This window comes from Rhinolophus sinicus, chromosome 17, assembly GCF_057876585.1.
Source record: "Rhinolophus sinicus isolate RSI-liver-muscle chromosome 17, RSI-T2T, whole genome shotgun sequence".
Taxonomy (NCBI): domain Eukaryota; kingdom Metazoa; phylum Chordata; class Mammalia; order Chiroptera; family Rhinolophidae; genus Rhinolophus; species Rhinolophus sinicus.
The window spans coordinates 10,769,310-10,785,171 of record NC_142517.1 but is presented as its reverse complement, the minus strand read 5'-3'; the positions used below and the strand labels follow the sequence as shown (position 1 = coordinate 10,785,171).

General features: G+C 41.4%; 1 protein-coding gene across 1 annotated transcript; it reads right to left on the bottom strand.

The window, feature by feature from the left end:
- Positions 1-3,615: 3,615 nt before the first annotated feature.
- On the bottom strand, positions 3,616-14,439 carry MIS18A (MIS18 kinetochore protein A). The gene is made up of 5 exons (XM_019730264.3): positions 14,049-14,439; positions 10,966-11,032; positions 7,229-7,351; positions 4,787-4,883; positions 3,616-4,173 (listed from the first exon to the last, which is right to left on the bottom strand). Exons 1-5 carry the CDS (start codon positions 14,389-14,391, stop codon positions 4,093-4,095), a joined length of 711 nt encoding a protein of 236 aa, XP_019585823.2. The 5' UTR covers positions 14,392-14,439; the 3' UTR covers positions 3,616-4,092.
- Between the last annotated feature and the right edge of the window lie 1,423 nt (positions 14,440-15,862).

The window sequence follows — 15,862 nt, the reverse complement described above, 5'->3', positions numbered from 1 at the left end:
GCTATTCTTGTTTTTTCAATTTTTTTACAACATTCATATATTATATTTCTAATTGGAAAAAGAAATAAATCCAATGTGTTATATTTTTACAAGAAAAATAACTGGACATTTCAGATTTTTTTCTTTTACATCCATAGAATTTTATGGGCAGACTTGCTAGAAGAATGAATCAGATTAACTCTACTTTAACACAGCTAAATATTTGCCATTTATTTTTGTGATGCTTTACTGTTTACGAACCCCACTTACCCTTGGGTAGTATCCGGACAGTACCAAACCCTATGTATACTATGTTTTTTCCTATACATATACTCAGCTTCTCTTTGGCTTATCTGAATTGCCAGCGTCATTACCCTTATATTTTGGGGTCATTATTAAGCAAAATAAGGGTGACTTGAACACAAGTACTGCAAAAGCATGACAGTCAATCTGATAACTGAGATGGTTACTAAGTGACAAACAGGCAGGGAGCGTAGAGTGGATACGCTGGACAAAGGGATAACAAGAGTGGGACAGCATGAGATTTTATCGCATTGCTCAGAATGACACCCAATTTAAAATTTATGGATTATTTCTGGAATTTTCCATTTAATATTTTTGGACAGCCATTGATCGTGGGTAACTGAAACTGCGAGTAAATGAAATCGTGGAAGCAAAATTGCAGGTAAGAGGGGACTACTGTTCTGTCATATGAGGTCTGGCAATTAAGTTCACGAACTCATCCTAGAAAAAGTGCTACATACCTCATTGCTGAGTATCACTAGTCACCTTTGAAGTACTGCCCTTGGGAAGCTATGTACCAATGCTAGCGCCTAGTCCACCCTTCAAAGCATTTTTGGAACTCTTTTTCGGGAATGCCCACCAGAGCTGTCGTCGTATTACCCTTGATGTCCTGAATGTCATCAAAATGTCTTCCTTTCAATATTTCCTTTATCTTCAGGTAAAGAAAGAAGTTATTGGGGGCCTGATCAGGTGAGTAGGGAGGGTTTTCCAATACTGTTATTTGTTTACTGGCTAAAAACTCCCTCACAGACAGTGCTGTGTGAGCTGGTGCATTGTCGTGATGCAAGAGCCATGAATTGTTGGTGAAAGTTCAGGTCGTCTCACTTTTACACTCAGTCTTTTCAGCACTTCCAAATGGTAAACTTGGTTAACTGTTTGTCCAGTTGGTACAAATTCATAATGAATAATCTCTCTGATATCAAAAAAGGTTAGCCACATCCTTGCAACAAGTTCACGAACTTAATTGTCAGACCTGGTAAGCATTATCTAATTTATCCATGATGTAAGGAAAGTAGACTATATCCTCATTTTACAGATGAGGAAACAGAGGCTCAAAATAATTAAATGATTTGTTCAAGGTCACATGGCTAATAAAGTAGTTAAACTAGGACTCTGACCCAGGATTTCTGCTACCGTTAAGATCTTCCCTGAAAAACATAGTGAGGGAAGCTCTGCTCGTGTCTCCTTCTTTCAAGAAGTTCCTACTGAACATTAGACCCAATTCTGCAAGGAAGCACCCTCCTGGTTTTGCCCATCGTAAATGCCCCAAGCGTAACTAGAATCATCCAGGTGGGGCACACGCCATGCAGGCACAGATGCTGTACAGAACAATGCCCAGAGAAGGAACTTGAGCTTGACAATGGATGAACATGACCGGAGAATCTACCGAGAACAGAACTCATGCTCTGGGACGAAAACCATGTACAATGCTCTACATACATGTATTTACTTACAACAATCTGTAAAGGCCACGCAATAGGTTCTGATATCAGTCTCCACAGCTTCTCCCTAAAGAACTAGGGAGTTCCCTTCACAGGGATGGCGGAAGGAACAGTTTCTGGAAGATCCTGTCCGAAGCCTCTTTGTAGGGCCCTGTACGACTGGGGCTGGGACGTCTGTGTCTTGCTTCAGGACCCTCATTCCTACTCACAGGCAGTGTCTTACCAAAGCTTAGCAACCAGAAACAACACTTTGCATTATACACTTTTAAGGAACAGAAGAAACAAGAGCTCATTTCTCAAGTCATAGGTTTGAATATGTGGTTATACAAGGCAAGTTAGAAAACACAGCATTCGGACGAGACCTCATGCCAACTGGAAAAGTCAGGCGACTAGGTCTCAGGGAAATGGTGGCCCCAGGAGAGGTTGGCTGGGAATGTGGAAAAGGCCCGTGTCCTACACGTGTCAGTACAGCGCACAGGACACAGCAGTCCCACCTGGACCCTTGGGGTGGGTAGCATGGGAGCCTCAGGGGTCTCCCACAGTGATGCCAAGGCCACCCCTTCAGTGACATCACAGGCAGAGGACAAGATGCACTCTGCCTTAGGAGACACGTGTTTCCTGGGGTTCACTTTTAGACATTTCAGTGGGATACAAATGCAGATACACCTGTGATACAAATGTGTGTGAGCTTTCTATCTGCACCGCAGGTTAGTCAACTCCGGAAACAGCGAGTTTGCGTGGGAAGACTCAGCAATGGCCCCACCAGAGGCAGCACTTGAGCTGTTTCTCTCTTGACCCACAAACCAGCCTGAGTTAGCACTGCGGAATGAGAAATACTTTTCACTGGGGAAGTAAGCAGTTTTCCAGATGTGTGGATGGGCTAGAAATCCTGCCCCAGGATGAATGGAGTAAGGGGAATTAGGGAACCAAACTGCCCACTTCTCAGGAATGGCCCCCGCTGGGAGTGTTCTGCTGCCTGCACAACCAGATAGTTAGCTGTATCCGGCTGTTAACAACTCTCCCATCTGTTCCAAATGAACTTCCACGCAAGGTGCCACCAAAGCAACTAAGACGACACTGGGGACTTGGCCAAGCTCACTGAGGCAGGATGACTGTCTTGCTGCCAGCAGGTGCTTGTATTGCTTTAACTTTACGGTGAAAGCTGGTATTGCTTTCGCCATATTCTATCAGGTACCAGCTTTGTGAGAGAAGAGACCTAGAGGGTTCACCACCTGCAAATGACTGGAGGCTGTTGACGACCCATCAATAAGAGTCTAATATTTTGAATGATCAAGTCAATGTGATAGCACTTTTTGCTGTGATCACTGTAAGTACTCTCGGAAATAATGAGGGAACTTCTGAGCAGAAACTGAGCTGAGTTACTCACACAAATGAATACTGTTAGGTATTCATTTGTACCCCATTATTCATTAGGTATTCATTGCCTCATCTGTACCCCAAAACAGAAAGGGGCCTGGACATCATGGGCTTACCTTTATATTCCTGGGCAGACCTAGCACAGTGAGTACCATGTCCAGTAAATGTGGAATTCAAGGCACCAAGTTTTATGAGCTCAGTGAAATGCCTACAATTCAGTGTTGTAAAATTCAATCATAAAGCACTTTGTTTTCATCTTGATTCTCTTCCTGATTATATAAATAACACAGGCTTACTGTAAGTCTTCCATTATAGAAAACTGGAAAACTGAAAATTTCCCCAGAATCCCACCCTCAGAGATGACTATAACTCTCTTTGGTAAATGTTCTTCCAGATTTTAGGGGCACATAGTAGTAAATAAACAGGATCAACTGGAATTCTACTACTAGAATACATGCTTTTCTGCTCTTGTGCAAGTTTTCAAATATTTCTGACAAATAATTCAATTGACCAGTTTCTCCAGAGAGCTGTATATATTCGTTTTCAGGGAGGATTCAATCACACAGTGAATAGAAAAACCACTAAGATTTTCTTACCATTCAATATTAAATATTACGCAAAGTATTAAAGGTGAAACAGTTAAAAAAAAATAGGAAATGAAGAATAATGAATTTGATACAAAGGAGAAAACAGTTCAGAAAACTATGGCAGCTTCTCATCAAAATAAAAACTCCTAGGTCCTATTTCCAGCAAGTATCATAAAATGACTTTAAAATTCAAATTTGGAAAACTGTCATCTCTTTACCATCAAATATAGCTTTAAAAAGTTAATTCTACAATTCTTCTCACTAGATCAACAGAAAAGAATACAATGTACACAGCCATATAGAATTCCCTCAATTCTAAGTGAAATAAGTTATAACAAGAATTGCTACATACAAAAAAATTATACAACGGTAGAGGAGTCCAGAATAGAGACTTGGAACAGATTTCAGCTTTTGCAACTGGTAAAGGACAATTTTGACTCAACCTCCCACAGCTTAGTTTGCAATGCTTTCAAAACATCTTCCATCTATTGAATTGAAAAAGAACATAAAAAAATATACACATGATTATGATGAAAATCATACATGGTTAAATGTGATTAAAATATACATAATTAATGCAATTTCTGAATACGTTATGAATTACACATATTCAGTGCTAATTTAATGAAATTATTTAAACTAAATTTTATTTAAATAAAACATAAATCATTAACAGTAGTTCTCAACCTCTAATCTATAGCTCTTTTATTCATTAATCACTAGCTTGCCTATCTGGCCATTAGAAGATGTTAACATTGAAAAGTAAGGCTGCTTCCACCGTGAGAACTGAATCAAGTGAAATATTGATTGATTCAAAGATATACATATTTCTACTAATTTAATAGTTTTGGTATATACACACACGCACACACACTATGTTGATTTTGGCATGAAATGGCTTCCTTATTTTTTTTTTTTTATAAAGCTTTAGCTTGACTTGTAGTTTGGTTCCCCCAAAATCAACCTTACTAAGAAGTAAAATAAGCACTCTCTTAATGTGCAAGTGCTAAGACCAAAACAGATGCCATTATGAGGAGTGCTTGTTCACTGACAGGAAGTTACTCATACAAAGATATAAAAAGTGCAGAACAAAATTACCTGCTTTAGGGAATTTTCTATTTCAATTCTGCTTTCAAGATTAAAAACCTCTTTATCTTCTGACACAATCTGCTTTTCAGAGGACCCTAAAACATAACTGAAGTACAGCACAGCACAAAGTTAGAATACAAACAGTGAGCCAATATTAAATTTGTGTTAGTTAATAATATTAAACTAAATTACACTATATATTAGTACCAAATAAACACATAAAACAACTATTGGTGTTAACAGCAACCTATGTAGGAAGCTATTCTATATAAAATCATGTTTTTCTCCATAATGGCTTTGTCCAGATAGTCATACATATTTCCCAACATTGTAAGTATTTCATTATTAGAAATAAACTTGCTCTTTAGTAAGCTGGGTAGTTCAAAATTCTATTTTAAGGTTTAAAAAGATCCTGAAGAAGCCACTGCTTTTTTGCTTTATATAACTTTTCGGGAACATGTGTTCTTTCAAATTTGACTTTTAGTAAATAATTTGTGGAGTCAACTCTTGATTACCCAAATTTGGGCAACTTCAACAGTCATCCTCCAAGTTATGCTTTGCTCAACTCTCTGGGGTTATAAGATGCTGTGGTTTAGAAAATATTGAATAGAAGAAAGATTGGCCTGGCAATGGGAGGAAAACAGGCCCAGCATTGATAACCGAATAAAAGCTAAATAGTAAGGAAGAAGATGCTGGTATTTCTCAAAAGAAAACTTAATTCAGTTGCATTTATTTAGTAAAAGTCTTTTATCACATGTAGCAATTTCACTATGTCACTTCTTTTATCAAAGAACAGACGTGTCTTGGAAACCCTGCTGATGATGTATCTGAAAAACAGCACAGGAGGCCAAATTGTGGAAGACAATTTAACCTGCTTAGAAAAGAAAATTGAGATGAAGTGGAAAAATTAAATGGCATTGAGTAATTTGTGAAACTATAAATAAACATTACAGAGGGCATCCACTTCTAAAACAAACCGGGTTCCTTGGCATCAAAATTCTGCCGCAAGAGGTAACTTTACCCTAAATTCAACTGTTCAGGAAAAAAATAAATTCGATACTATGATCCCCGGTGGCAAAATCTTCCCTTTATTTTCTTTTATACAGATACGCATCACTTTTTAAAGTTCTGTACCAACCCCACTGGATTCAGATTTCATGTCTTTTCTACTTGTTTCTCCCTCATCTAATTTCCACAAATCTTTGCAAAATTCTCAAGGAGATTAAGGGAGCATCTGTTTCGGCTGGGTCACCTATATATATTTGAAAACCAAAACAGATGTGAGATCTCTCCAAACAGACCTACGTGCTTTACAACAATAAACCGTACTTGTGTTGTATTATTCTTTTGTGTAAGAGTTATAAAAAGTGTGCAGATTTTATAATTTTGATCTAAACCTGTCCAGTTTCAAAGAAGGTGGCAAAGCTGCAGTTATGAAAGAACAGATGAGAAATAATTATAATAAAAAGAATACGGTTTTAAGTTTTTTAAAGAGAAAATTGAAGAACTTCAACAAGAATGACAAAATACCTCAAGTCATTAAAGTGCAGGCACTTTCTTTTCTTCATAAATTTTTGTTCTGAACTGATATATAAGGTTTCTTAGGCTTCATTAAAGTCTTAGGGTTATTTCTTTTCCAGAATAAGGGAACATACTTTGGGGTCAGTTTATTTATGTTTGTTTGCTATAAAAAAAGACTAATGAATTGGAAGGCCATTTAGATATCTGAAATTCTTAGACTGACATTTGCATTCAGACTCTAATTCGCCTTGCTTCCTAATACTTTTTAGAAATCTTGGCGAGTAAATCTTGGCACTTTTTAGATATCTTGGAGAATAAATCTTGGCCCTTCTTTGCATCTCTCAAAAACCAGAAGACGATTCTTTACTAGACTCAAGGAAACAAATAGTTGGATTTTGTATTTCTACTTTTCCAAATCTGTATTTTTTTTTTTTTTAAAGGAGGGTGCAGCTCACAGTGGCCCATGTGGGGATCAAACCGGCAACCTTGGTGTTATTAGCACCGCAGTCTAACCAACTGAGCTAACCGGCCACCCCATTCCTAACCTGTTTTGAAATTCCTATTCTTTCAGGATATTCTAAGAGGCTAAAAACGGGAAAATTTAAATGGACAAAATCTATTGATCCCCACAATTGCTTTAAAAAAATTCTATTAAACTACATTTGACGTTTAAGAACCACTGAACATAATTTTTACTCTGAAAAATGTTCTCAGTGTTTTCTCCTCACAACTTAGAATATCTGACTTTTTCAATACCAAATACACCAGGTCAAAACCAAAATTCACTGGCTTTATTGTCAGAAATTACTACTTGAAAATATATTTTAACCAGAGTTGATTTAGTTCTGATGTTTTCATACAAATTTCTCCTCAAACCATTTTCTGAGAATTCCGTTATGAGGTATTTGTTTCCATACATGTCACGCTTACCTTTCAATGGCTTCAACGCTGAGGCAAAACAAGTCCCTCTTATAATCTAGATTACTAGGTGTGCATCTGTATATGTAGCCAAGATTGAGTGAGCACCCTGTGCAGTACAAATTCTCCAGAATGCTGCAATAAAGAAATGCCATTGCTTTAGCAAACAAAGCAGCAACGTGTTACAATAAAAGTCCCATTGTTAAAACCCATAAACACTTAAACATTTAAGTATGTTACTCCAACTATACTAAAACATATGTATAAAAAAGGAAAAAAATGATACTAGTAACATGTTTATATCAGGAATGTAGCCGGTCACCTCCAGGCCACATTGCCTTAAGCGCCTAGCGACAAGGGGCACATACAACAGTGACAAGAACAGAGGATACTATGGTGGTATTTTTCGGGAATGTAAATGCCTCAATCCGATATTAAGAAAAATTATCTAAAATTTGGAAATAAGACAAAAAGATTCTACATGGCCTTTTAATGTCATATTGTCCAACAAGCCCACCAGGATCATTTCCACTGTGGGGCAGGTGGTAGGCAAACCTTTTCTGTAATGATCTAGAGAAAAAATATTTGAGGCTTGCAGGCCATTTGGTGGCTATTGCAACCCCTCGCCTCTGCTGCTGTAGCATGGAAGTAGCCACAGACGATACAAAGCTGAATGGATGTTGTCTGTGCTCCATACAAATATATTTACAAAAACAGGTCCCGGCCCACGGGCCATACCATTCTCGGGGACGTACCAGTGTTTGTTTACATTTACTACTGATTAGTGCCCAGACTCTCTAAAGTTAGATGATGACTTTCAGAAAGAAGATTGATGAATTACAGATAGTTTTAGTGTGGCACCCAGCAAATGTTTTCTGCTAATAGAAAAGATAATAACCCTGAAGGCTGAGGTTTTACTCTCCTGAAGGACAGTAAGTAGATTTGTTCTCCAGAGAGTGTCCTCCCCTAAACCAGCGTTGCCACATTCTGGTTCCCTCATCAGTGAGTTAAATAAATCTCTGACATGTGCTCATTATGTATTTGTTAGGGCTGCCTTTTTTTTTTTTTAGTTATATTTTGACACTAACACTCTTCTGTCAACTACAGATATGTTAAGCACAGGTAATCACAAATATTTTACTTAATGATTCATTATTTCGCCACAAAATTGTTCCTTTGTTCCCGGTACTTCCCAACTCAGGCTCCTGTATTTGAGTACACCCCACCCCCACCCCCAATGCCACGTCTTGTCTTCTTTAAAACTTAGAATCCACTGTCTCCCAAGTGCCTTGTTGAATTGACCCTTCCAAACTTCCCATTCCATAAATATCTATACTAAAAATACAGTCCCAACACAGCAAGTTGATAACTGGAGATTTAAATCTAGCAATGATCATGACACTGTAAAATGCAGCACAAAAGATAGCTATTATTTCAAAAGCACTGTAATTCCTCTCGGTGTGTGAGCCACTTGTAATAACCAAATAGCTCTTCCTGCCATCAAGCCAAATGGAGTCAACCAAGACTCAAAAAACACATTGGATCGCATTACAGTTCACCTGTAGACACCGAGAGACAGCATCACATGGAACAAAGGACAAATGGGTACGTCATAATTTCTCATGGGTGACACACTTAGCCAGATAATATGCCACCGAACATACAGTAAGCCTCTTTGGGCTTTTATAAGCTTCTGTATGGTTTCATATGAGAAATATAAAAACACGTTAAACCTCAGGAGGGAACGCTACCTACACCAGGGACAGTGAATAGGAACATCTCCACACTACACATCAAGTCTCCTGACCATTACAAGGCTGCCATTTGCAATCACCAAGACTGTGAACTAACATGTAATGCAGGTGTCATCAGAGCAGGAAGGATACTTAGGTAAACCTACAGCACAAAGACACTGGTCAATGGATAAGACTGCGTCATCCTAAATTATCACAATCAAACTAAACGCCACTGATTAACACACATGCACCCATTCACACTCCGGGAGGAACAATGCAGATGGTAGCTACTATCATCGCAGCATCTTTCTGCTTTCACAGCCAGCAAGAATTTGACCAGCACTCACTCCTGTCACTGCACAACAATGCTGAGAAAGCAGTGCCAGAAATCCTAAGGTGACTTTAAACAAGGAACGAGTTAGCATGTAAGAAACTAAACAAAAGACAGCATCAGGATGAACAGAGAAAACAGCACTGCTACCTTTCAACTCATTTCTAAAACCTACAGGTGCTCTTGTCGGCCATCGGTGCAGTGGCTCCAGCAGCTATTCGGTGGGACAGGCCTATCAAAAAATTCACGAGCATCCTAAAGCAATATGGTACTTCCAGAAGTGTGGAACGTGATCCTAGTGAAATGCAAGACAATGCAAGGGGGCACAAACGATGGGTTTAGATGAAACAAGGAAAAAGAACTAAATACTGGCTCACAGGGCGAGTTAAGTCCCTTTTCAATTCTTTATCATTCCTGATTATAAAAAGAAGTCTTTTTGGTGCTAGAATGTCTTTGACACAAATTTCACAGTTGCAAATCTTTTAACAGTGAGAGATCAGACCTCAGGCAGTGAGAGAACAGACCTCAGGCTCAGATCCAGCCAGGCAATGAACTGTATCTCAGCTAGAATTTAATAACATTGGTTTTCATTGTAATTATCTTCAGTTACTTTCTAGTTACAACAAATGATACATTTATGGCAGTAATATAAAACTTCTGATTCAACTTAACGAAAAATACTAACACTTAATACTAAATACTAAGTACATGATAGCATAGCAGCTGGTACTCGGATAGGGCAAAAATGGTGAAGATAACATCAAAATAACTAGAGTTGAGAAGTAGAGAAGGACACAGGAAGCAAGGAGGGATACAAGCATCATCCTGGCTCTTACTACTAATTAGTCTTGTGGCCTTAGCTAAGTTCTGCCCTCCCGAGGCCTGACTTTCTTCATACACGAGATGAGAAATGATCTAAGGCTGGGTTTTCCAAATTTTCATCACCGGCATGCCAGCAGTACAATTTTTGCTACATCCACATAATACCTGTATTATTATGAAAGTGAAAAACCAGTATTTTAAAATACATTTAAAATATATATGTGATTATTAATTTGTTTGTTTGTGTACCGCTAAAGTTATGTCATATACATTAGTAAGACACGTTTCGGGCAATAATGACGTAAGGCAGACCTTCCCATTCAGTTTGCTGAGGGTGCCACTTATAGCACATGGGTGGCCACGGGACCTGGGAATGCTGAAGCCCCGTGTTATTTCTGGGTACATGCAGCCTTGTCGATTGACCTCCATAAGCCATATGTGTGTATACACATGATATCAGCATTTTCTATGGGTGCCATGGCATGAAAAAGGGGGGTGGCACTGGTCTAAGGCACCCTTTGGCTCTGAGATTTTAAGATACAGATATTTTATTTTTCCGTTTTTTTTTTTTTTTTTTTTCCCAATGTTCTTCAGCACCAACGAAGCCCAAAGACCTACAAGGGAGTGTCAGAATGTGCCTTTAGAAATTTAGAAAACTCTTCCATCTCCATATCCAGAGGAGACCACCATCACCCAAGAATTGATACACTAGAATGACTGATTTTATAACTGATTGCCATGAAAAAAGTTTTATCCCAAGTAATCTTACTGGTAATCGTCTTCTTAAAGAGTTTTATTTGAAAAATAATGTTTTGTATTTTCCCTAACATACATATTCACATAGATATAGCCTTACTCACCAACCATTTTCATTTTCACGTTTGGATAGCACCTTTTCCTTATCCACAGACACATTACAGGAAACACCTAGAAAGAAGTAACAACAATTTATTAACGTAGTTTGTTATAATACACATGCAGACATTTAGAGAATTCCTAATTCAACTTTTATTTTAGAATTCAGAGGGCCAGAAAAAAATAAGTCCAAAGTGTCTGTCTATCTGTCTGTCTGTCTGTCTCTCTCTCTCTTTCACACACACACACACACACACACACACACACAGGTGGTTTAAAACTAAATGTCCAGGAGTATTCTGGAAAAGGGTGGCAGAGTAAGAATTATTTCCTTCCCTCCCAGAAAACTACTGAAATTAATAAAATGAATAAAATTAGAGGGGAAAATTCAATCGACAGTAAAAGCTGGAACAATTAGAACCTCAACTCACAGACTACCAGGAATACCTGCCAGATACAGTAAAACTGGAGTCACAACCAAGGAAGATGCTAAAAGCCTGTGCACAGCTCTCCAGAGCTTAGATGCACAGCTTATTGCTCTAAAAGTAATTTGAGGGTCCTCAGGAAGCCAGCCAAAAACCTTTTAGACGTGGATAGGAGTCACAGTTGAACTCCAGAACAATCAAGAAGCATTCCTAGAGGATCCTGGTCCAGGACCCACTAAAGCAAAGGATGGGAGCTAGGCGAGAGGAGGTGCTGAAATGGCCAAAACACTCCGGATGTCACCTCCTCCTACAGCTTACCTTAACTCGGTAAATTCTACCTATCTATCCAGGGGCTCAAATCAGAAACCAGGGTGTCCACCCTGATTCTTCATCCCCTCATGCCGCTCCCCCACATCCACTACACTGATAAGTCCTGTCAATTCCACCTCACACCTCGCACTCCAGCCCCCAAACCACCACCCCTCCTCTTGTCTAAGCCACTGCACTAGCTCCACTGACCTCCACTTCCATCCTTACTCTTCCCTTCAGTGCTTCCTCCAAATGAAAATCTGGGTCACATCACACCCCTGCTTAAACAACTCACTCACGAGAATAGATTCCAATTCTGCAGAACAGCCTACAAGGCCCTGAACTTTCGGGTCTCTTCCCTTCTTCCTAAGTCTTATCTTTATTCTACGTTTTGGCCACACAAGTCTCCAGGTCTTTGCACTAACTGCTCCTTGTGCCTGGGAAAAGCAAAGAGCATGATCCCAGAATTGTACATACAGCCAAGTAGCCATCATGTATAAAGACAACAGAATGACATTTTCAAGCACTCACACTTGAAGTTTTCTTGAGGATGGAGAGACCACTGATGGCAATTAATCAAACTGAGGAATGAGAAAGCTATTAATAAGCCTTCTCACAATATTAATGAGTCCTGGAGTTGAGAAATGAGTTCACATAAACATTATATGAAAGCTAAATGACCGTGCTATGGCTACAGAATAATATGTAAATGTTATAAATCTTGACAAAGTAAAAAGAATTCAACTAACTCAAACTGGGGCAGAAGAGAATGGAAATTAATCCAAGAGTTCATTGTTTTTTTTTATCTTTCATTGGGGGAGGTGCTAAATCAATGTGTAAAAATCCCTATTTTACAGAAGAGAAAACTGAGGCACAGAGATGCTAAGTAGCTTGCCCAAAGAGACATAGCTGGAAATGAGCAGGCCAGGATTCAAACCCAAGCAAGCAGTTGAGGGGGCCATCACCACACTATAATGCCTCTCAGCAAGTGCGCAATAGGCATCTGATGAAATCAAGAAGGATATCCATGTACACTAGTATGGAAAAATATTCAGACTATATCGTGGAATAAAAAAAGGATGCTTAGCAGTATAAATAATACAATCGCAAGTGTGTTTCTAAATTTAAACATGTTTAAATATGCTTATACAAGCATGAAGCACATCTGGAAAGACAAATGAGACTAAGGCATGTTAACTCTGGGGCTATGACAGGGTCAGTCAGGGCCAAGCCCTTTTTTACGTTTACATCGTTCTCCACTATTTGATTTCAACAGGTCAAAGGGTTAACCCCAACGAATTACTATGGGAGATGTATATTCTTAGGCTTCTGTTTAACAACTGAAAGGGACTCCTCAGTGATTATTGCTAATGAACTGATGCATCCTTATGGCCAAACAGCAGGTACCAAAAAGTTTCAGGTAACTGACGGACACTGGTGCCCACCATTCTTCCCAATATTTTGTCACAGGAAAGAAACCATTCCAGGAACGTCAATAAACTGGTGGTGAATTTGCACCATCAAAACATTTATAGAATTCAGAGCATAAACTTCAATTTGAACATCACAAAGCTTAAAAGAAGAGCCAATTTTACACCAATTCAGAAAAAAAAATATGAGAATCACTCCCCTAAATAAACACTGTAAAAGCAACAAAACAAGGTAACCAGGTAAAGATGGGAAAGCATACTGGTAACTGGTCAGGCCAAGATTAAAAGCTAGAACTCCCGCCTTCCTGTTAACTCTTACTAGATCCTCCTTCCTCTCCAATTTTGATGGGGTTATTCGTGCTTTTATTGCAAGTTTCCTTTTAAAACTTTTTTGATAGCATTGTGTGCTGTCAACTCCATGGTCGCCACACTTCAGACTGTAAAGGTGTCTGCTGATACAACTAATCTGATGTGAGAAATCAATCCTGACGTCCCCCTGCAGGAAGCAGGTAGCTGAAAAGCTTAATTTCCTAAATAAACCATTTGCAATGTTATTTACCAATTAACAGCCCGCTAATTTCTACGGGGAAATAGAGTGTCTACACCTCAAATGCTTACAATTTAGTTGGTCATTTTTTACTGAATAATACAACTATACCCATTCAACCGCTACTGATGATGAATGGATGGGGGATCCCAGAAAAGGACCTGTCCTTCGTGAGCCCAAGGAGCAGGGGTGACCCTCCTCTTCCTCTTTTCCTGGGTCAGCTCGCCCTCGGATTTTTCTGCTTTTAAAGACCTTGGGCAGCCCCAAAGCACCCACCCCACTCCGCCTCCTCCGGGGCCGCCCAGGTGCCGCACACCCGGAAGAAGGCGGCCCTCAGCACACACACCCCCGCCCCCCACCCCGGGCCCGGCACTGACAGCGCAGCAGGATGCAGTTGGTGTCCTCCTGGCAGGTCACCCAGCTCAACGAGTCGCCCAGCGGCCGCCGGCAGCCGGAGCACAGAAACACCAGTGGCCTGTCTTCCTCCTCGGCGGGCTCGGCAGCCTCCGTGCACCGCGTCCTTTCAGCGCAGGCCACAGACCCGTCCCCGCTCAAGGAGTTCCACATGCTCGTCCACTTCTGCAGCAGCTGGTGGCGGCTTGAGTCTTCCAAGAGTCGCTGGCTTAACGGCGACGGTTCGTTCCACGAGCCCTTGTTGCCACACGCACAGCTGGTAGAGGAGCAACCTTTGCAACTACCCTGCCGCCAAACACCCGCCATTACGTACAAATAGCCCGCGCTGCAGCGCGCCTCTGGGGAAAGGCCTCTGCGCATGCGTGGGGCGTGGCGAGAAGGCGGGGCCGAGCAGGGGCCGTGGCTTTAGGGGCGAGGCCTGAGGGAGGAGGGGCCGCGAGCAGCCCGCTATTGCGCATGCTCGCCGTCGCCTGAGCCGCCCGGGGGCGTGATGGAGCCGGCGTCAGATTTTCCGTCCTTTGTAAATCAAGGCTGCTGGAGATGTGATGGCCAGTTTACTTGGTTAGGGGTGTCCAGCCACTAACGTAGGAGGGGCGGTGTCGTTGAGAAAGTTACGCGCCCCAAACTAAGTTACCGCTCTCTCGCCGCGACCTGCTCAGTGGTTGGTAAAGCGAACACGCCGCCCCACACAGCGCGCAGAGATGGAGGAGTTGGGCGCATCTGCTTCCTATGGCCTCGTCCCTCCCGGACGTGCTACAGCCCCTCACACTTCAGCGTAATGAGCTCACCTGGGAGCTGGTTAACACAATACTGAGCCCACCTTTATAGTTCAATGGGTCGGTGGGCCCAAGAATTTGCCTCTCTAGCTAACAAGCCCTAGGTGACACCGACTCGGGCAGTATCGGCAGCGCCACCTTGGATTGCCGGTGTCCAGCGTGTCTGCCTGACTTCCTCGAGGTGGAGAGAGCAGGGGGTGCTGGGGAGCCGCCCGTCACACGTGTCTTTTGTGCACTGTTATTGCTCGAACACGACCCTGGAACGGGCGCCGGGTCTCTCCGGCCAGCACTGCAAAGACAAAGCCTGTTGCGGGGACGCTTGGAAGTGCCTCTGCGGTCCGGATCTGGAGCCGTCTATCTGCCCCGTGCGCGCAAAGTGCATCCCTTCTGTGTGATAAGGCCAGCCTTGCTCAGCTGCCCCAGAAAGCCAGCCTCTGACGTTAAAGCACCACAAACAGAGACGGGAAAGGCTGATGCGGAACTGACCCGCCGCAGCGCGGACAACCCGGCAGCGTGTCTAGAAAGAAAGTTACCCCCAAGGCCCAGGGTCTGCTCAGACGATCCTTTGGGTGCGCCCTAAATCACTGCCCACTTTGCTTGGTCAGATAAGTTATTTACATACATTTTACTTCCAATTTTAGCGCCTCTGGCCACTTGCAAAAAAGCAAAAGCTCTGGAGTCAGAAGCCTTGGGTGGACCGATCCTTCCCTGAGGTGCTAGTAACTGCGTAGGAAACTGCGGAAAGGCTACTTGCCTTCCCGGATTCGGATTCTTCGAAGATTAATGGGTCAGCACTGCACCAGTGATGGTATGAAGGTCAAGTGATAGAATATGCATGAAAATACTGTATCTCTAGCTCACCATGCCCATGTCAATTAGCCTCCAGCTAGAGGAAAATACTTCGAATTATTTTAGGTTTTTATTTCACGCATAGAATTGCTTTCCCTCCTTTTTTGTGCAGGCAACTTGACGTCTCTGGACTGTGGTTGTCAACAGTGTCT

Excerpts from the sequence above, each read along its gene's own strand:
- MIS18A (XM_019730264.3), bottom strand. The coding sequence starts at position 14,391 with ATGGCGGGTGTTTGGCGGCAGGGTAGTTGCAAAGGTTGCTCCTCTACC. Across the intron at positions 7,352-10,965 it reads CGTGAAAATGAAAATGGTTG|CATTCTGGAGAATTTGTACT; the intron begins GTGAGTAAGGCT and ends TCTTTATTGCAG. Across the intron at positions 4,884-7,228 it reads AGCGTTGAAGCCATTGAAAG|TTATGTTTTAGGGTCCTCTG; the intron begins GTAAGCGTGACA and ends GCTGTACTTCAG.